The 21,653-nt window shown below is 51.3% G+C and overlaps 1 protein-coding gene across 5 annotated transcripts in view; it reads left to right on the top strand.

The window, feature by feature from the left end:
• The window catches only part of LOC137356830 (small conductance calcium-activated potassium channel protein 3-like), an 81,000-nt gene that overhangs the window by 41,616 nt on the left and 17,731 nt on the right, over positions 1–21,653 (top strand). For all 5 annotated transcript variants that reach the window (XR_010971113.1, XM_068022652.1, XM_068022651.1 and 2 more), the window contains exon 5: positions 20,955–21,065. Coding sequence is in view for 4 of the 5 variants with exons in the window: in XM_068022652.1 (XP_067878753.1) it covers positions 20,955–21,065 (111 nt within the window). In the remaining variant the exon portion in view is untranslated. The remainder of the gene's footprint in view (positions 1–20,954; positions 21,066–21,653) is intronic.

Here is a 21,653-nt window from a genome sequence, read left to right as displayed (position 1 = left end):
CTGAAAAGTAATTTATTGGCTATCTTGGAGCTATATTGATGCAAGTTGGTGTTATTATTGGCTGGCAAGATCTTTTGATATTCTGAGGATGGGAAAGGCAAGTCTTATCTTTCATTAACTGCAGTAAAGCCTCTGGTCATAAAGCAAAGCAAGGCATATCGATAGTAGGGAGTCTCCCCAATTGCTGCTTCATATGCAACAAGTAGTTTGACCTTCACTCGCAGTGATTGAGGGTTGTGCCTCTCAACTAAATTGAATTCACAAGAAGCTCTGCATGACAGCCCCTCTGGGAGCTGAGCACAATGTGTTTTAATTAAAACTCCACGGTACGTTGCTGGGACATGGTCTATGGGAAGTCGGGTTCAATTTGTTGAACTGTGGGTCCACCATGGCTGTTGGTGTGAGGTTGGATCGATATATTTCCATTGAGAGAGCTGTGCATCTCCAGAGGGTGTGACTTGCTTTGAATTAAAGATCCTTGAGCAGGGTCGTGCAATCTCCAGATGTCTCAGTTTAAAAATCCTGCTATGGGTATCCTCCCATGAGTTCTAAATTTCAGTCTCTGGAGGATGGTTCCTGTGGTGTGGGGCGTTTCTCCAGCTAGTGTCCGGTCCCTCCCAGTTACTCAGCTTTTGGCACATCTAGCCACACCATGCTCTTTCAACTGTTTTGTTCAGCTGGCTGGGTCTGCCCCTATCCTGGTTCCATTCCATTCGTATGTCCGTATGTATTCCTATCTATCCAGTTGTAGCCGGAGAATCTCCTGCAGTGGCTTCTCTTCCCACTCCCGCATCTTCCAGCAGGGGTCACTGGACAGTGATCAGGAACAGGAACCCTGGCTGATTTCCCCCTCTCTCTCTCTCTAACCCAGGAGTCACTGGACAGTGATCAGGAACAGGAACCCTGGCTGATTTCCCCCTCTCTCTCTCTCTAACCCAGGAGTCACTGGACAGTGATCAGGAGCAGGAACCTTGGCTGATTTCCCCCTCTCTCTAACCCAGGAGTCACTGGACAGTGATCAGGAACAGGAACCCTGGCTGATTTCCCCCTCTCTCTCTCTCTAACCCAGGAGTCACTGGACAGTGATCAGGAGCAGGAACCTTGGCTGATTTCCCCTTTCTCTAACCCAGGAGTCACTGGACAGTGATCAGGAGCAGGAACCTTGGCTGATTTCCCCCCTCTCTAACCCAGGGGTCACTGGTCAGGGAACAGGAGCAGGAACCCTGGCTGATTTCCCCCTCTCTCTAACCCAGGAGTCACTGGTCAGTGATCAGGAGCAGGAACCTTGGCTGATTTCCCCTTTCTCTAACCCAGGAGTCACTGGACAGTGATCAGGAGTAGGAATAAAAACAAGAAATGCTGGAATCACTCAGCAGGTCTGGCAGCATCTGTGGAAAGAGAAGCAGAGTTAACGTTTCGGGTCAGTGACCCTTCTTCGGGTTCCGCCAGACCTGCTGAGATATTCCAGCATTTCTTGTTTTTATTTCAGATTTCCAGCATCCGCAGTATTTTGCTTTTATATCAGGAGTAGGAACCCTGGCTGATTTCCCCTTTCTCTAACCCAGGAGTCATTGGACAGTGATCAGGAGCAGGAACCCTGGCTGATTTCCCCTCTCTCTAACCTAGGAGTCACTGGACAGTGATTAGGAGTAGGAACCCTGGCTGATTTTCCCCTCTCTCTAACCTAGGAGTCACTGGACAGTGATCAGGAGCAGGAACCCTGGCTGATTTCCCCTTTCTCTAACCCAGGAGTCATTGGACAGTGATTAGGAGTAGGAACCCTGGCTGATTTCCCCTCTCTCTAACCCAGGAGTCATTGGACAGTGATTAGGAGCAGGAACCCTGGTTGATTTCCCCTTTTCTCGAACCGAGGCGTAACTGGACAGTGATCAGGAGCAGGAACCCTGGCTGATTTCCCCTCTCTCTAACCTAGGAGTCACTGGACAGTGATCAGGAGCAGGAACCCTGGCTGATTTCCCCTCTCTCTAACCCAGGAGTCACTGGACAGTGATCAGGAGCAGGAACCCTGGCTGATTTCCCCTCTCTCTCTAACCCAGGAGTGACTGGACAGTGATCAGGAGCAGGAACCCTGGCTGATTTCCCCTCTCTCTCTAACCCAGGAGTGACTGGACAGTGATCAGGAGTAGGACCCTGGCTGATTTCCCCTCTCTCTAACCCAGGAGTCATTGGACAGTGATTAGGAGCAGGAACCCTGGTTGATTTCCCCTTTTCTCTAACCGAGGCGTCACTGGACAGTGATCAGGAGCAAGAATCCTGGCTGATTTCCCCCTCTCTCTCTAACCTAGGGGTCATTGGACAGTGATCAGGAGCAGGAACTTTGGCTGATTTTCTTCTCCCTAATCCAGGTACATTGAGACTAATTGTACTCCCCGCCCCCTCCACTCAACAATAACCATTTACATTTATACAGTACCTTGAACATAGTAACACGTGCCAAGGTGCTTCACCGAAGCATAATTAGATAAAATATGACACCAAGCCACATAAGGAGATGCTAGGACAGATGACACTTGGTCAAAGAGATGGTCTTAAGGAACATCTTGAAGGAGGTGAGTGAGGTGGAGAGATTTAGGGAGGGAATTCGAGAGTTTAGGTCCTATGCAGTTGAAGGCTGAATGGCAGAGCGATGGAAATAGAGGATAAACGAGAACAAATTTAGAGGAGCGCAGATATCTCAGAGGACTGTCAGGCTGGAGGAGGTTACAGAGATAATTGGGAGTGGGGCAGGGGCAGTGAGGCCTTTGAGGGATTTCACCATGAGATGAGAATTTTGAAATTGAGGCATTGCTGGACTGGGAGCCAGTGCAGGTCAGTGAGCAAGGGTTGGCGGGTGGGTGGGTGTGGTGATGGGTGACTGGGATTTGGTGCGAATTAGGATACGAGGCAGCAGAAGTTTGGATGAGCTCAAGTTTACGGAAGGTAGGAGGCCGGCCAGGAGAGGGTTGGAATAGTCGAGTCAGTGCCGACTGGGACAACCCTCTCCCACCCCAACCAGTTTGTGCGGCCCAGCCCCTCACTCCCTTTAAGCAGTTCAGGTGCCAGGAGAGCTGTGAGATTTTAAAAGATGTTTCTGGCCTCCCGTGGGCCGAGGCAGATGTCGGATAAACTGTGAAGTGCCTTCATTTCCAGTTTATTGCCTGTTTATTACAGCCAGTTCTCGGGCCTCCTTTTGCCAGAAATCCAATTCGATTTCATTGCTGGAATGGGGGATGTGAAACAGGGTCGGCTGAGCAAATTAGTATTCCTGGCACAAATGATTGTTAATATAACGTGGGCCTCGACTGTTCCACACACTCTTTCATTTCCGTTAATTTCTCCTCTCTAGCTTCCTGTTCACCTACATCCAAGCCACTCCACTCCCGTGCAGCCACTCACCCACTCTGTGCTCCATCGTCTGTCGAATGGCCTCCTGCCACTCCCCTCCGTAACCCCCTTTCGTTTGTTGCTTCTCTCGCATTTCTATAGCGCCTTTCGCAATTTCAGGACGTCCCAAAGCGCTTTACTGTTTTTTTTTTGAAGTGTTGTTGCTGTTGTAAATTAGGAAGCACGACAGCCAATTTGCACGCAGCAGGCTCCCACAAACGGCAATGTGGTCACGACCAGATACTTTGTTGTTAGATCATATAGTCTGTTGGTTGACAGATAAATATTGGCCAGGACACCAGGAAGAACTCCCCTGCTTTGCTTTGAAGGAGTGGTGTGGGATCTTTTACATCCACCTGAGAGTGCAGATGGGGGCTTAGTTTAGCACCTCATTAAAAAATGAGAGTGCACCTCGCCGATGAGAGTGCAGTGCTCCCTCAGTACTGCACTGGGGAGTGTCAGCCTGGATTTTGCACTCGGGTCTCAGGAGCAGGGCTCAAACACATGATCTTCTGTCTCAGAGGCAAGAGAGGTCAGCTCAGAACTTAGTGAATGCATTTGCACCATATTCAGCTACTCACTGTTTCTCCGCTGTGAACCATCCTGGGACATTTAGTAATTTATAATGTGATGTAATGGGACTGGAGTACAAGAACAAGGAAGCCTTGCTACAATTGTATAGGGCTTTAGTGAGACCGCACCTGGAGTCTTCACATCTAAGGAATATACTTGCCTTGGAAGCGGTACAGCGAAGGTTCACTGGACTGATTCCTGAGATGAGAGGGTTGTCGTATGATGAGAGGCTGAGTAAATTGGGCCTATGCTCTCTGGAGCTTAGAAGAATGAGAGGTGATCTCATTGAAACGTACAAGATTCTGAAGGGGCTTGACAGGGTAGGCACAAGAGAGAATCTGGAACACAGGTACAGCCTCAGGATAAGGGGGTTGATGATTTGGGACTGAGATGTGGAGAGATTTCTTTACTCAGAGGGTTGTGAATCTTTTGAATTCTCTACCCCAGATAGCTGTGGATGCTCAGTGGTTGAGTATATTCAAGGCTGAGATGGATAGATTTTCGATCTCTCCAAGAATCAAGGGGAGTGGGCGGGAAAGTGGTGTTGAGGCAGAAATTCAGCTATGATCATATTAAATGGCGGAGCAGGCTCAAGGGCCATATGGTCTACTCCTGCTCCTATTTCTTATGATCTAAATGAAAATTGCAGTTGTCTGATTGTGGTTTCAAATGTGTCCAACATATTGGGTGGTGTAGTGAGTTACACAGATGTCCTGTACACCAGAGACCTGGGTTCATATACACTCAGAGACTGGCTCAACTCTCTTCTCGCTGGGGTGGGGATCATCCTGCAGGTTTGGGGTAGTCACAATCCCAGTCCACAGACCTGCAGCAGAAAGCTACCCCCAATGTCCTGTATGTCCTGTACAGAAAAAGCAGGACAAGTCCAACCCGGCCAATTACCGCCCCATCAGCCTACTCTCAATCATCAGCAAAGTGATGGAAAGTGTCATCAATAGTGCCATCAAGCAGCACTTGCTCAGCAATAACCTGCTCAGTGATGCTCAGCTTGGGTTCCGCCAGGGCCACTCAGCTCCTGACCTCATTACAGCCTTGGTTCAAACGTGGACAAAAGAACTGAACTCGAGAGCTGAGGTGAGAGTGACTGCCCTTGACATCAAGGCAGCATTTGACCGAGTATGGCATCAAGGAGCCCTAGCAAAACTGAGGTCAATGGGAATCAGGAGGAAAACTCTCTGCTGGTTGGAGTCATACCTAGCGCAAAGGAAGATGGTTGTGGTTGTTGGAGGTCAATCATCTGAGCTCCAGGACCTCACTACAGGAATTCCTCAGGGTAGTAGGCCCAACCATCTTCAGCTGCTTCATCAATGACCTTCCTTCAATAATAAGGTCAGAAATAGGGATGTTTGTTGATGATTGCACAATGTTCAGCACCATTCGCAACTCCTCAAATACTGAAACAGTCCGTGTAGAAATGCAGCAAGGCCTGGACAATATCCAGGCTTGGGCTGATAAGTGGCAAGTAACATTTGCTCCACACAAGTGCCAGGCAATGACCATCTCCAACAAGAGAGAATCTAACCATCTCCCCTTGACATTCAATGGCATTACCATCGCTGGATCTCCCACTATCAACACCCTAGGGGTTACCATTGACCAGAAAGTGAACTGGAGAAGCCATATAAATACCGTGGCTACAAGAGCAGGTCAGAGGCTAGGAATCCTGCAGCGAGTAACTCACCTCCTGACTCCCCAAAGCCTGTCCACCATCTACAAGACACATGTCAGGAGTGTGACGGAATACTCTCCACTTGCCTGGATGGGTGCAGCTCCAACAACACTCAAGATGCTCAACACCATCCAGAACAAAGCAGCCCGCTTGATTGGCACACCATCCACAAACATTCACTCCCTCCACCACCGACACACAGTGGCAGCAGTGTGTACCATCTACAAGATGCAGTGCAGCAACACACCAAGGCTCCTTAGACAGCACCTTCCAAACCCGCAACCTCTCTCACCTCGAAGGACAAGAGCAGCAGATGCATGGGAACATCCCTACCTGCAAGTTCCCCTCCAAGTCACACACCATCCTGACTTGGAACTATATCGCCGTTCTTTCACTGTCGCTGGGTCAAAATCCTGAAACTCCCTTCCTAACAGCACTGTGGGTATACCTACCTCACATGCACTGTAACGGTTCAAGAAGGCAGCTCACCACCACCTTCTCGAGGGCAATTAGGGATGAGCAATAAATGCTGGCATAGCCACTGACACCCATATCCCATAAATGAATAAAAAAAATTCAACAGTGAGTGCCAATCTCACACAAGTGGGAAATGGTAAGAATCGTAACACTGGGAGTGTTTGATGGGGACAATGTAGAGGGAGTTTTACTCTGTACCTTAACGTGTTTTTTTCCCCCTTTTTTTTTTTGAAGGTGGCCTTTATTCCTCAGGCCCCCTTTATATACATCTTAAAAATAACTTTATTTAAAACAAATATATAAACCAAAAACTCAAATTAAAATGCCATTCTTGGCGGCGACGATGCACTCCAGTCCCTGCGGTGCCTACCAGTCGCAGAAGGCCTCAAGTGTGCCAGCGGACACTGCATGCTCCTTCTCCAGGGCCACCCGGGCACGAACGTAACCGCGGAAGAGGGGACGCCCAGCCGCCCCCCCCGACGGCCCGCAGCCTGGACCTGTGAATTGCCACCTTGGCCAGGCCCAGGAGCAGACCGACGAGGAGATCCTCCTCCCGGCCCAAGCCCCTCCGCACCGGGTGCCCAAAGATCAGGAGCTTGGGACTGAAGTGCAGCCAAAACTTGAGGAACAGCCCCTTTAAATAGTTAAAGAGGGGCTAAAACCTCACACACTCTATATACAAGTGGAACACGGATTCGTCCAGGCCACAGAAATTACAGGTGGCCTGGGAGTCCGTGAACCTACTTAACAGTCTATTGCACGGGACTGCCCTGTGCAACACTCTCCACCCCAGGTCCCTGATGTAAAGGGAGAGGACTCCCGCGTAGAGAGACCTCCACCGGGGTTTCCCCTCGCTGCCAGGTGGTGACACAGACCATCAGGGCGTGTCCGGCTGGCTGACGATGGCGAGGAAGTGGAGAGTGTGCAGGAGCAGCCCGTACAGGAAACACCTCCGTGCCGATTGGAATGGCACAGAGGGCATTTCCGAGAGGCAGCTCGGGTTGTGCAGGACCAGCTCCCGAGGAGGGTTTCGGGCCCTGGGTCCAATGAGCAGTTCTGGCCGAGCGGGGGGTCAACTCGGCCGGGAGTGCTCTGCACTCCCAAGCCCCCTCATCACCCGCAGTGACGGGCGGCGAACGGTCTCTGCCGGGAGCTGCGTGTCGTCTTGAAAGCAGTGACACTTGTGGAAAAAATATGTCGCCAGCGCACACCATCTGGGAGGACGCTCGACGTACAGGTATCTCTGCAGGGTCCGAAGGCGGAGAGTTGCATCCTGGATACGGACGCACACGAGTGACTGGCCGCCCTCCTTGATCGGGAGACTCAAGATCATGGCAGAGACCCAGTGTTTCCTCTTGCTCCAGAAGTAATCGACAAGTTTCTTCTGGATCTTGGTGGCAAATGCAGGGGGCGGGGCCAAAGTGACCAACCGGTACCACAGCATGGAGGCCACCAGTTGGTTTATGACCAACACTCGGCCCCTGTAGGAAAGCAGTCTGAGCAGTCCTGTCCAGCGCCCCAGCCGAGCGGTGACTTTCGCCTCCAACTCCTGCCAGTTTGCCGGCCAGGCTTCCTCAGCGGGGCTAAGGTGGACTCCCAGATAGAGATGGTGCGTGATGCTCCACACAAAAGGTCTTAACTCCTCCGATAGGGAGTCCACCTGCCACTGACCCATCAGGAGTCCGGAACATTTCTCCCAATTGATCCTCATGGAGGACGCGGAAAAAAAGGTCTGCTGGCAGTCACACATTCTCCGCAAATCAACGGGATCTGTGACCGCGAGGAGCATGTCATCGGCATAAGCCGAGAGGACGACCCACATGGCCGGCTCGCGCAGAGCCAATCCCGTCAACCTCCTGCGAAGCAGTCACAGGAACGGCTCCACGCAGATGGTATACAATGAGCCGGACATGGGGCATCCCTGATGCACTGCTCTCCCAAAGCGAAGGGGCGCCATCAAGGACCTGTTAACCTTGCCTAGACACTCTGTGGAAGCATATAAAAGTCGGATCCGGGCTGCATTTTGGCCCGAGTTCGAATGCGCACAGAGTGCCGAAAAGGTTTTCGTGATCCACTCTGTCGAACACCTTCTCCTGATCGAGGGAGAGAAAGGCGACCGACTGACCAGTCCTCTGGGAAAGATGGATCAGGTCTCGGATCAGGTGGATGTTGTCCTGGATGAACCGGCCCGGGACCGTGTAGGACTGGTCGGGGTGGATCATGTGGGCCAGCACGGAGCCCAGGCAGGTAGACATAGCCCGGGCAAAAATCATATAATCCGTGCTGAGGAGGGAGACCGGACGCCAGTTTTTAAGCAGTCGGAGATCACCCCTCTTCGGCAGCAGGACAATGACCGCCCGGCGCCACGAGAGTGTTTCCCCCAGGACGTCCCAGAACGCCCTGAGGAACTCCACGATCAGTCGTCCAGCCCCGGGGATTTGCTCCTCGAGAGCTGGTGGAGGGCGCCAGTCAGCTCCGCCAACGTGAGCGGAGCCTCCAATCCTTCAGCGCCCTCTGGGCTGACCTTCGGCAGGTCCTCCCACAAAACTCTGCGCGCGTCCTCACTGGATGGATCTGGAGAGAACAACGCACTGTAATAGGTACGGACCAGGAGACCCATTCCCTCTGGATCTGTGATGGAGGATCCGTCGTCGGCCAGCAGCTCAATGAGTTGCTTATGGACCCCCTGCCATTTTTCCAGCGAGTAGAAGAAGGGCGAAGCGCGGTCCAAATCTTCCAGGATCTGGATCTGTGACCTCACTTACGCGCCTCGGGACCCTATGAGCTTCAAGTCCCTCAGCGCGCCCTTCTTCTCTTTATACGCCTGCCACAGAGCCAGGTCCACGATGGCATGACCGAGGCGGGACTCCAAGTCGAGCACCTCCCTCTCTAGGCGCCCGATCTCGGCTTCCCGCCTCTTGGTCGACCCCTTTGCGTACTCCTGACAGAATACACGGATGTGAATCTTGCCGACATCCCACCATAGCTTCAAGGAGGGGAAGCCCCCCTGCTTCCTTCTCCAGTCGACCCAGACGGAATGAGTCCTGGAATCGCTCGTCCTCCAGCAGCCGGTTGTTAAAGTGCCTGTACGCCGACCCCACCCGCATGCGGAGTGGAACTCCGTCCACACCAGGTGGCGGTCCGAACATGGCACCAGCCGCATGGAGGCCGCCGAGATGCGGGAGACGTACGCCTGTGAAATGTAGAGGCGATCGATTCGGGATACTCCACCTCCATGTGAAGCCGCTGGAGTCGGGATGGAGATTCCGCCAGACGTCCAAGTTGAGGGAGCTGAGCAGTTCCCTCAACTTCTCCACTGACGCTTGGCCGCGCTGGGGACCGGAGCAATCCCCCATCTTGAAGGTACAGTTAAAATCCCCCCCCCCCCCCCCCCACCCTGAGGATGATGTACTCGCTGCTATTGACGGAGCTCAAGAGAGCGGACACTTCTTCAAAGAAGCGCGCTTGCAACGCGCTGGGCCTGGGTGCATACACGTTCACAAAGTGGAGCGGCACGCTACCCAGGTGAACGGCGAGGTGGAGCAAACGGCCTGGCACTAGCTCCTTGATCCCCAAGATCTCCGGCTAAAATGTTGGGGCCAAAAAGATAGCCACCCCACTAGAAATATGGGTGAGGTGACTCATGTGGACCCCACCCTGCCACTCCAGGAGCCAGGTGACTTTGTCTCCCAGAACAGTGTGGGTTTCCTGCAGAATGCTCATTGCATATCTCCCATCCCTAAGGACTGAGAGATTGTGAAATCTGCAGTGAGACCCTCTGCTGCCGTTGATGTTGAGGCTGGCGATGGTTATCTTCATGTCAAAGGTACTTAAAAACCATCATCAACACCTCACTGTGAGGAGGGAGTGGAAGTGTACCTGGCTTTCCACTCCCCCAACAACCCATTGAGGAACGCATTAAATTGGCGCTTCTCCACCAGTTTCACGCCTGTGCCCTTCCACACTTTCTTGAGGGCGGCACGGACGGACTGATGATCAGCGCCAGATTCGACCCACGGCCAAGGGCCAGCTGAACTTTATTGCAGCAACCCCCCTGCATACCGCGAGGAAATCCCGGAGATCCGCCATGAGGATGAGAGGAGACTTGGCGGGAGGCACGAGGGACTCCACCACCTGACTGGCGAAGGAATCAAAATCGTCCTCTGTGCCCCACATCGAGCCCCCATCCTCCTCCGGGTCATCACCGCCAGTGGCCAACACACCCACCACTCACTGTGGGGCGGACGTCGCGGCTGCGCCAGCTGGTCCCACCTCCGTCACAATCCCACCCCAGGATCGATGGCGGAGGAGTCCTCTCTGGGTTCTAGAATGGAACTGGAGCCTATGGGCGCCAGTGGTTCAGGACCCCCCATCCACCTCCGTCCCCTGTCCAATGAGTGGTCCAGGGGAGACGGAAGTTCCCAACTCCAGAAATCCAGCTGGAAATGAGACCGGAGGTGGAGAGAGGAGGCCATCTCCCGCCTCGCCAGCCCCCACAGGCCCAGCGGACGGGGCATCATTTTCAACGATAACTGGATCATATTCATCCTGGGTAGACGTGGGTTTTAGCTGGGAGGGCCGTCCCTTTGGGGCCTCGCCCTCCCTTCCACTCAGGGCACCCGTCCCAGTGGCAGAATGGGAGGGTCCTCCAGGAGCGTTCCCAGACTCCCCCACCACAAGGAAGACTCCACTTCTCCTTCAGGAAGGGCTGCATGTACAAGGGTCTCCCCCTCCCCTCCATCCTGAGGGGTAGGGAGCTCCTGCCCAGATTTTGCAGCCTTGATGATGGTGGTGGCAGGGGAAACCTGGGGACCCGAACCAGGAGACAGCTCCCCTCCAACAGATGGGCCCTGCATCTCAGGGACCTGTGTTACATCCGTGGGGGGTGCCTTCTCCTCTTTTTGCCACTGGGGCGCAGAGGCTCAGAGACCTCCATGTCATCAGAGGCCTCCGCCTCTGCACCCTCCTTTTTTTTTTGGTTACCCTGGGCCTGAGCCCAGCCCTGGGACAGGTGGATTCCCTGGGAACGGGCTTTGGGCTGAGCTCAGGCTCGGGTTATGTCATATCCAGGGGACCCACCTCTCGGTCTTTATCCCTTCTTCGCATCTTCCTTCCACTCAGACGGTCACTCCCCTCCCTGCTGGAGGTCATGAAAACCACAGCCTCCGGAACCGACTAAGTGGTGTCTGTAGGATGTGTGGGGGAAGTGGTAGGAGGTGCAGTAACACCACACTGGGCTGCCGAGGTGGAGTTGGCGGCTGGGAGGTTGGGGCAGTTCTTACGAACGTGCCCCACCTCCTTGCATACATGGCACCGTGCCCCGTTCGAGGTCCAGAAGACGCGGTCGGCCATCCCCTGGAACTCCACACTGAAATGGCCCTCCAAGACCTTCTCCCACGCCAGCTGCATAAATAGCTGGCGGCGGAAGGAGTAGACATGTCGGAGGCTGTTCTCCCAAAGTCCGAGTGGGACTGGGGTGATCCCTGACTTTACCTCCCCCAGTTGGTGCAGGTGGGGGAGGAGGAGCTCATCAGGAATGAAGGGCGGGACATTCGACAACATTATCCGCTGCGCAGTGGCCCCCAGAGGCTCCACTGGCAGGAAAGTCCCACCCGCTGAGTCCCGTACCCGTGCGAGGGACACCGCCCGCTCGGTCTTCAGGAAGAACACAGCCTTCCCTTACATCTTTGAGGCTGCCACAATGCCCGAGGGGCCGACAACCACGGCCATTGCCTTAACACAAGCCTCAATAGTCATATTAGGATGAGTGTAACTCTTCACCCCATGCTTTGATGTTAAGATTTTAAATGGTGACGGGGCCACAAAAGCAGCTGCTGCAGCATAGGAAGGCCCCCCCACTGGAGAGGACTGTTGAGCCATGAGGGAGAAGAGTCACACCCACCATTGAATAAAATAGAAATGGAAAGAAAGGAAATCAATAATAACAAATGATCCCACAAATACACATATTGGAGGTTATGGCTAGGGAGAGGGGCTGAAGGAGAGGAAGGTCAGGAGGAATCAGTCTCTTTGCAGATCTTATTTCAGGCAGACCTTTTGCTGGTGTTCCAGTTGGTGGGGGGGTGGGTTGCGATGTCTACACTGGGGACAGCTGTAAGCTGCCCAGGCACACTCTACTTCCGGTGTTGTTTGAAACTGTAAAGAGAAAGTCTCTTCACCTGGGCAGCTCCAGCTATCCCAGGCTAGCTCATTGGGGTGGGGAGGGAGCTCCTATTCAATATTGTTAAATCACAGAAGCTCCCTGTTCAAACAAACAACCCCACCCAAGGTGTTCAGGTCTCTTCCTTCCCCCTCCCCACAACAATCAATGAAAGGCCTTCAAAAAGCCAAACTCACAAGAACTGTCAGTTCTTTTGGCCTCCTGTTTTCTTCTTTCAGAATAAACATAGATAGAAAAACCTTCCTTTCATACTCAGCCTCTCTCCTTGCAGCAGTCACACAGCCTGCAGCCTCCAGCACACAGTCACAGTCAGCTGCACATCGTTGATGCACTCAGCACCTCCAATTAGGCAGCAGCCAACCCCGTACTGTACCTGTCCTGGGAGTGTTTGATGGGGGACAGTGGAGAGGGAGCTTTACTCTGTATCTAACCCCGTACTGTACCTGACCTGGGAGTGTTTGATGGGGACAGTGTAGAGGGAGCTTTACTCTGTATCTAACCCCGTACTGTACCTGACCTGGGAGTGTTTGATGGGGACAGTGTAGAGGGAGCTTTACTCTGTATCTAACCCCCGTGCTGTACCTGTCCTGGGAGTGTTTGATGGGGACAGTGTAGAGGGAGCTTTACTCTGTATCTAACCCCGTACTGTACCTGTCCTGGGAGTGTTTGATGAGGACAGTGTAGAGGGAGCTTTACTCTGTATCTAACCCTGTACTGTACCTGTCCTGGGAGTGTTTGATGGGGACAGTGTAGAGGGAGCTTTACTCTGTATCTAACCCCGTACTGTACCTGTCCTGGGAGTGTTTGATGAGGACAGTGTAGAGGGAGCTTTACTCTGTATCTAACCCTGTACTGTACCTGTCCTGGGAGTGTTTGATGGGGACAGTGTAGAGGGAGCTTTACTTTGTATCTATCACGTGTCTGAAGTCAGAAGAGTTCCATTGACCAAAGTTATCATCCCTCACTGTGATGAACATGAAAATGCCCCGGTTTGCCCGATGATATTCTTTAAATTTCCTTTTTTTTTTAAAAGAAAGAGGGTGAAATCACAAGAAAACAGGATGATTTGTTGCCCCCTGAGTTTTGGCTGGTTTCACGGTAATATTTCCTCAATCTTATAAAAGTTGGAGACAGGCTGTGCTCTTGCTCTTCTACTGTTCATTATCTTTTATTAAAAATCAGCCTTGCCATGTGCCTGGAGCTCCACTCAGACAGCTGGAAATTGGAAATACACTGGAGAATAAAGCTTTCTGAAAATAATGACGTAAAATATTCTTTTTAAATCCCTTTGCTCCCCTCCTCGCCTGAAGGCACAGACTCTCCAGTCATGTGGCCACTTTTTATTATAGGAGACTGTCAATGCCAGTGGGAAGTTTGACCTTGGGGGTCCATACACTGTCCTCAACTGGTGTCCATGCACAGAGACAGCACGCAGTCAGGCACTGGTACCCCAGCTTATTGACCCCATGCCCCCCCACCCCAGGCTGAACTCCTTCCCCAGCTTGGAGGCACTGAGGCAAATGGTCAGAACCATCTCCCCTCCCCACCCCACAAACTTAAGCCTTGGCTGAGCTCACTTAATTCAGCCAAGACCAGGATCAAAATCTGGGAGCTGCCTGGTCTGTGTGACTCAGTGTCACACAGGGCAGCACATTTTAAAAAAAAAACAGATTTGCATTTCTATAGCACCACCTCAGGACACCCCAAAGTGCTTCACAACCAATGAGTACTTTTTGAAGTATAATCATTGTTGTAATGTCAGAAACAGTTCTTTGAAGTTAATGGTGGCTCCCAAATGGGAAAGTCAGTAACTCTTATCCAGGGACTAACATCTATTGGCTTGAATTCCCTTGAGTGATGATCTGATCAAGCTATTTAAAATGCTAAGAGGATATACGGTAGAGAGAAACGATTTACTCTGGTGGGGGAGGAGTCATGAACAAAGGGACACAACATAATTAGAGCGAGGCTATTCAGGGGTGATGTCAGGAAGCACATTTTAACAGAGTAGAGGAAATCTGGAACTCTCTCCCCAAAAGGCTCTTGAGGCTGGGGATCAATTGGAGCTTTCAAGGCCGAGATCGATAGATTTTTGTTGGGTAATGATATTGAGGGATATGGAGTTAAGGAAGGTAAAGGGAGTTAAGGTCATGATCTGATTGAGCCTGCTCTGCCGTTCAAAGAGCTGAATGGCCTCCTCCTGTGTAACAGGCTCAAGGGCCAGTATCGCTTCCTCCTGTTCCTGTGTAACAGTGAAACTTGAATTAGATCATATTGGCAATTTTCGCTCGCCTGAAATCAGATTCCCACGTGGATCTTTGGAATTGAGCTTGAGTAGGGGTTTTCACTGATCTTTCATCAGAAACCAGTAGTACCCTGGTGGAGTTTCAACTTCTCCCCGCCCACCCACATCTCTCTATACATGTAAAGAAGTTACTGGGGGGAGGTGGGAAGTGGATGAAGCAGGAGATAAAAGAGTTACCAAACAGGACAGGAAAAGGCCAGCTGGTCCATCAAGCTTGTCCCCATTACACAACCCCCTCCCCCTACCCCACTCACAGTCACGCAATCTCCTGCAAGAGACAAAAAAACAACTTGACTTTCTGTAGCACTTTTAACTTAGAAAAATGTCCAATGATACTTCGTAGAGGTGTAATCAGCCACATTAGGAGGTATTAGGACAGGCAGCCAAAAGTTTCGTCAAAGAGGTAGATTTTAAGAAACATCTTCGAGAAGGAGAGAGAATGAGATGGAGAGGTTTAGTGAGGGGATTCCAGAGTTGGGGCCCCAGACAGCTGAAGGCACAGTCACCATACTGTCTGTGAAACTCTACCCCAAGCTAATCACCGTGATTAGGAAAGGTAGAGAAAAGTTTCAGAAATTATTAAAGCTTTTGACGTCATTGCCAAGCAGGGCAGATAAATCCTTAGTTTAATATTTAATGTATAAAATGAATTTGTTGCAAAGTAAGGGATCATCTATAATTCTCACAGAACTGAGAGAATCTTTGTGAGACTCACAGTTGGCTCCTAACCTCCGTACTCCTGGAAGTGATTTTATGCAGACTGACCAACTCTGAATGTGGGTTCAGTTTAGGGTATGTTTTGGCAGTTTTACTCCCCGCCTCTTCTAAAAACATTGACTCTCCCTGGGGTACAAGTTCCGCACACACTGACTCTCACTGAGCTACGGGTTCCTCACACACACTGACTCTCACTGAGGTACGGGTTCGTCACACACACTGACTCTCACTGAGGTACGGGTTCCTCACACACACTGACTCTCACTGGGGTACAAGTTCCGCACACACTGACTCTCACTGAGGTACGGGTTCCTCACACACACTGACTCTCACTGAGGTACGGGTTCCTCACACACACTGACTCTCACTGAGATACGGGTTCCTCACACACACTGACTCTCACTGAGGTACGGGTTCCTCACACACACTGACTCTCCCTGGGGTACGGGTTCCTCACACACACTGACTCTCACTGAGGTACGGGTTCCTCACACACACTGACTCTCACTGAGGTACGGGTTCCTCACACACACTGACTCTCACTGGGGTCCGGGTTCCTCACACACACTGACTCTCACTGGGGTCCGGGTTCCTCACACACACTGACTCTCACTGAGGTCCGGGTTCCTCACACACACTGACTCTCACTGAGGTCCGGGTTCCTCACACACACTGACTCTCACTGAGGTACGGGTTCCTCACACACACTGACTCTCACTGGGGTCCGGGTTCCTCACACACACTGACTCTCACTGAGGTCCGGGTTCTTCACACACACTGACTCTCACTGAGGTCCGGGTTCCTCACACACACTGACTCTCACTGAGGTCCGGGTTCCTCACACACACTGACTCTCACTGAGGTCCGGGTTCCTCACACACACTGACTCTCACTGAGGTCCGGGTTCCTCACACACACTGACTCTCACTGAGGTCCGGGTTCCTCACACACACTGACTCTCACTGAGGTCCGGGTTCCTCACACACACTGACTGTCACTGAGGTCCGGGTTCCTCACACACACTGACTCTCACTGAGGTCCGGGTTCCTCACACACACTGACTCTCACGGAGGTCCGGGTTCCTCACACACACTGACTCTCACTGAGGTCCGGGTTCCTCACACACACTGACACTCACTGAGGTCCGGGTTCCTCACACACACTGACTCTCACTGAGGTCCGGGTTCCTCACACACACTGACTCTCACTGAGGTCCGGGTTCCTCACACACACTGACTCTCACTGAGCTACGGATTCCTCGCACACACTGACTCTCACTGAGGTACGGGTTCCTCGCACACTGACTCTCACTGAGGTTTCTTCCGCACACACTGACTCTCACTGGGTTATTTTTATTCGCTCATGGGATGTGGGCATCGCTGGCAAGGCCAGCATTTATTGCCCATCCCTAATTGCCCTTGAGAAGGTGGTGGTGAGCTGCCTTCTTGAACCGCTGCAGTCCTTGGGGTGTAGGTATACCCACAGTGCTATTAGGAAGGGAGTTCCAGGATATTGACCCAACGACAGTGAAGGAACGGAGATATAGTTCCAAGTCAGGAGGGTGTGTGGCTTGGAGGGGAACTTGCAGTTGGTGGTGCTCCCATGCATCTGCTGCCCTTGTCCTTCTAGATCGTAGAGGTTGCAGGTTTGGAAGGTGCTGTCGAAGGAGCCTTGGTGAGATGTTGCAGTGCATCTTGTAGATGGTACACACTGCTGCCACTGTGCATCGGTGGTGAAGGGAGTGAATGTTGAAGATGGTGGAAGGGGTGCCAATCAAACGGGCTCCTTTGTTCTGGATGGTGTCGAGCTTCTTGAGTGTTGTTGGAGCTACACCCATCCAGGCAAGTGGAAAGTATTCCATCACACTCCTGACTTGTGCCTTGTAGATGGTGGACAGGATTTGGGGAGTCAGGAGGTGAGTTACTTGCTGCAGAATTCCCAGCCTCTGACCTGCTCTTGTAGCCACAATATTTATGTGGCTGGTCCAGTTCAGTTTCTGGTCAATGGTAACTCACAGGATGTTGATAGTGGGGGATTCAGCGATGGTAATGCTACTGAATGTCAAGTGGAGATGGTTAGATTCTCTCTTGTTTGAGATTGTCATTGCCTGGCACTTGTGTGGCGCGAATGTTACTTGTCACTTATCAGCCCAAGCCTGGATGTTGTCCAGGTCATGCTGCATCTGGACATGGGCTGCTTCATTATCTGAGGAGTGGCCAATGGTGCTGAACATTGTGCAATCATCAGCGAACATCCCCACTTCTGACCTTATGATTGAAGGAAGGTCATTGATGAAGCAGCTGAAGATGGTTGGGCCTAGGACATTACCCTGAGGAAATCCTGCAGTGATGTCCTGGGACTGAGATGATTGACCTCCAACAACCACAACCATCTTCCTTTGTGCTAGGAATGACTCCAACCAGCAGAGTTTCCTCCCGATTCCCATTGACTCCAGTTTTGCTAGGGCTCCTACTTCCTCAAGTGCTGCCTTGATGTCAAGGGCAGTCACTCTCATCTCTGGAGTTCAGCCGTTTTGTCCATTATTGGACCAATGCTGTAATGAGTTCAGGGGCTGAGTGGCCCTGAGCATCAGTGAGTATGTTATTGCTGAGAAAGTGCTGCTTAATAGCACTGTCGACGACCCATCCTATCGCTTTGCCGATGAGCAAGAGTAGATTGATAGGGCGGTAATTTGGCCGAGTTGGACTTGTCCTGCTTTTTGTGGACAGGACATACCTGGGCAATTTTCCACAATGCTGGGTAGATGTCAGTGTTGTAGCTGTACTGGAACAGCTTTGCTAGGGGCGCACTTAGTTCTGGAGCACAAGTCTTCAGTACTATTTCCAGAATGTTATCGGGGCCCACAGCTTTTGCATTATCCAGTGCCTTCAGCTGTTTCCTGATATCACGTGGAGTGAATTGGATTGGCTGAAGACTGGCATCTGTGATGCAGGGGACCTCAGGAGGAGGCCGAAATGGATCATCAACTCAGCAGATTTCCTTCTCTAAAAAAACATTGGTGGGACTAGAGGGGTTTTTACAACAATCGACAATAGTCACCATTAGACTACCTTTTAATTCCAGATTTATTAATTGAATTCAAATTTCACCATCTGTTGTGGTAGGATTCAAACCCATGTCCCCAGAGCATTAGCCTAGGCATCTGGATTACTAGTCCAGTGACATTACCACTACATCATCGCCTCCTGTACTGGGGTACGGTTTCTACACACATTGACTCTCACTGCGGTATGGGTTCCACACACACTGACTCTCACTGCGGTACGGGTTCCACACACACTGACTCTCACTGGGGTACGGGTTCCACACACACTGACTCTCACTGGGGTACGGGTTCCACACACACTGACTCTCACTGCGGTACGGGTTCCACACACACTGACTCTCACTGCGGTACGGGTTCCACACACACTGACTCTCACTGGGGTACGTTTCCCACACACTGACTCTCACTGGGGTACGGGTTCCACACACACTGACTCTCACTGGGGTACGGGTTCCACACACACTGACTCTCACTGGGGTACGGGTTCCACACACACTGACTCTCACTGGGGTACAGGTCTCACACACACTGACTCTCACTGGGGTACTGGTCCCACACACACTGACTCTCACTGGGGTACAGGTCTCACACACACTGACTCTCACTGGGGTACTGGTCCCACACACACTGACTCTCACTGGGGTATGGGTCTCACACACACTGACTCTCACCGGGGTACGGGTTCCACTGGCACTGACTCTCACTGGGGTTTGGGTCCTACAGACACTGACTCTCACTGGGGTACTGGATAGATACCGCTGATTGTACCCCTCCCCACTTCAGAGATGCTGAGTCCAAATCCGACAACCCCTGTGCTAACCCTTCTGTGGGGCTCAGTACCATGCTTGAAATGGTTTTTGCCCACAATGCCTTCACTTATCATGTTGAACCACATGATAAAGCAGCACATTCAAGGATTGGTTTTGCCAGTCATGTGACCAGAGTGATGCCTCAGTGCAATCTGTAACTTGTGTCAAAATCTGAGTTAATGCAGACGGGTGTCAACAAGGGAATTATCTGAATGATTTAAAACCTGTTATTAAAAATCTCATACAATCTGTCAGTGAATTATCAAGGATTAATATTGTCGCGCTCACTGCTTGGCTGACAGTGGCCCCCTTGGGAACTGGGAGTGAGGCTACACTGACGGATTGTTTGGACACACTAAGCAGTTTATAATCCCGCTTGGAGAACTTAACCTGTCTACATATTTTCAATTTATTTTCATTCCTTCCCTTCTTTGGTTCTCCCACCACTTAACCATCACTGGGTGAGACAGCAGGCAGCGTATTCTGAGATGTCTGCTGCCATCTTCTCCACTGCTCTCCCGTTCTCCTCTTTCTGTCCGTCTTTCTCTCATCCCTGTTCTCTCCTCCTCTCTTTCTCCGGGGTCTCTCTCTGCCATTTCTCTCATTCTCTCTTCATCCTCTTTATCTGTCTGTTGTTCCCTGCTCTCCAGTTTTGCTCTATCTTCCTCCTTTCTCTCTGCTGACTCTCTTTCTCTTCCCCCATTCTTGCTGTTTCTTTCTTTTCTCTGTCTGTTTCTCCCCTGGTCTTTATATCCCTTCCACTTTGTTTCTCTCTCCATCCTCTATTTTTCTCACTCTCTTTCTGTCTCGACCCCCCTTTCTCCTTCACTGTCCTGCTCCCCTCTCTCCTTCACGCATTGTGAAATCATTGTACTGCATGGTGATGGGTTGGAGGTGTGTGTGTGTGAATTTGGAGTCTTCTCCGGGAACCCATTCGAGGGGCAATGGAGACCGTATCTTATCAGTGTTTATGCTTCAGGAGAAGAGCTTGTTTACTTTCGAGAAGAAATCACTTGTTCAAAAATAATCTCCTCTTTGTTTCCTTCTTCCTTCCCTTTTCTGGGTCCCCACTTCTCTTTCTTTCTGTGTGTCTGTGTGCCTTTTGCTCTGTTCTTTTTTCTCTCTGTTTCTGTTTCTATTTGTTTATTTTCTTTTAATCTGCCTTCCTGTCTCCTTCCTCATGCATCACTTTCTCCGCCTGTCTCTCTTTCTATCTCTGTCTGTCTTTCTTTTTATCTTGGTCTGTCTCTGTTTCTATTTGTCTCTCTCTGTTTATCTTTCTCTCTCTGACTCTCTTTCTAACCAATTGATACTCTCTGCCTGTGTTTCCCTTTATTTGTTTGTGCATGTGGTTCTCTATTTCTCCATCTGTATGTGTGTGTGTCCCTCTCTGACTTCCCCTCCCATCTATTTGACACCCTCTCTGCCTGTGCCTCCCTTTATCTGGCTTTGTGTACATGGGTTCTCTATTTTCCCATCAATCTATCTCTTTCTTTCTGTCTGTCTCTCTGCCGGTCTCTCTCTTTCTGTCTTTGTCTCTCTGCCTGTCTTTCTCTCTGCCTTTGTCTCTCTGCCTGTCTCTCTCTCTTTCTGTCCATTTGTCACTCTTTCTCTGTTTGTGTTGCCCTCTCTGGCTCTGTGTGTGTGTGTATGTGTATCCCTTTCTCTGAGAATACATTTCTCTCTTTCTCTCGCTCTCTTCTGTTTGCCTGCGACTCACTCTCTCTCTGATCCCTTCCCCCCTCCCCAAGGGTGCAGGATGTACAGCTCTGGTGGTAGCTGTCGTTGCTAGGAAACTAGAACTAACCAAAGCCGAGAAGCACGTCCATAACTTCATGATGGATACACAGCTCACCAAGCGGGTAAGGCAACCCAGGCTTTATGAACCTCTGTAAGCATTTGTCACTCGTCAGCACGTAAGCCGTACTGCCCTGTGCTGGTCAGTCCGCGGATATTACACCTGTGGATTGGAACGTCAAACAGAACCGGTGAGTGAGTGAATTGATGGGAGTGGACAAGAATCTTCAGCGAGTAATGTTAGAGTGATGGGTGCTATTCCTCCTGCCATTCCTTACATCACAAAGGGCAGATAAAATGATCCCCAGCATCTCCCTGTTGCTATTTTTAAGGGCCTCCATTTTATATATTTAAGATAAGGATTTTGTTCAGTGTTTCCCCACCCTTGCTGGTCCAACTGCCCTCTGGGACCTCTCCCCAAGTGACTATTCTTCCAGCGTGATTCTGGACAGGGAATGTGGGTAGGCTGAGCCCATGCCTTTGCCTGCGCATGCCTGTGCACTTTTCACAGCAGGAGCAGCGATCAGGAGCAATATTGAGGTGCCGAGATTCCTGCCCCCAACCCCACCCTCGCTGGATGGGCCTCAGAAGACGCATAACTGGGTGATGGTCCCTATCCTGCCTGAGACATGGGAAACATCTGGCAGTCTTGG

The sequence above is a fragment of the Heterodontus francisci genome, chromosome 46, assembly GCF_036365525.1.
Source record: "Heterodontus francisci isolate sHetFra1 chromosome 46, sHetFra1.hap1, whole genome shotgun sequence".
In the NCBI taxonomy this organism is placed as follows: domain Eukaryota; kingdom Metazoa; phylum Chordata; class Chondrichthyes; order Heterodontiformes; family Heterodontidae; genus Heterodontus; species Heterodontus francisci.
Note: the sequence above shows the minus strand (reverse complement) of the source record. Positions and strands in the feature narration are given on the sequence as shown.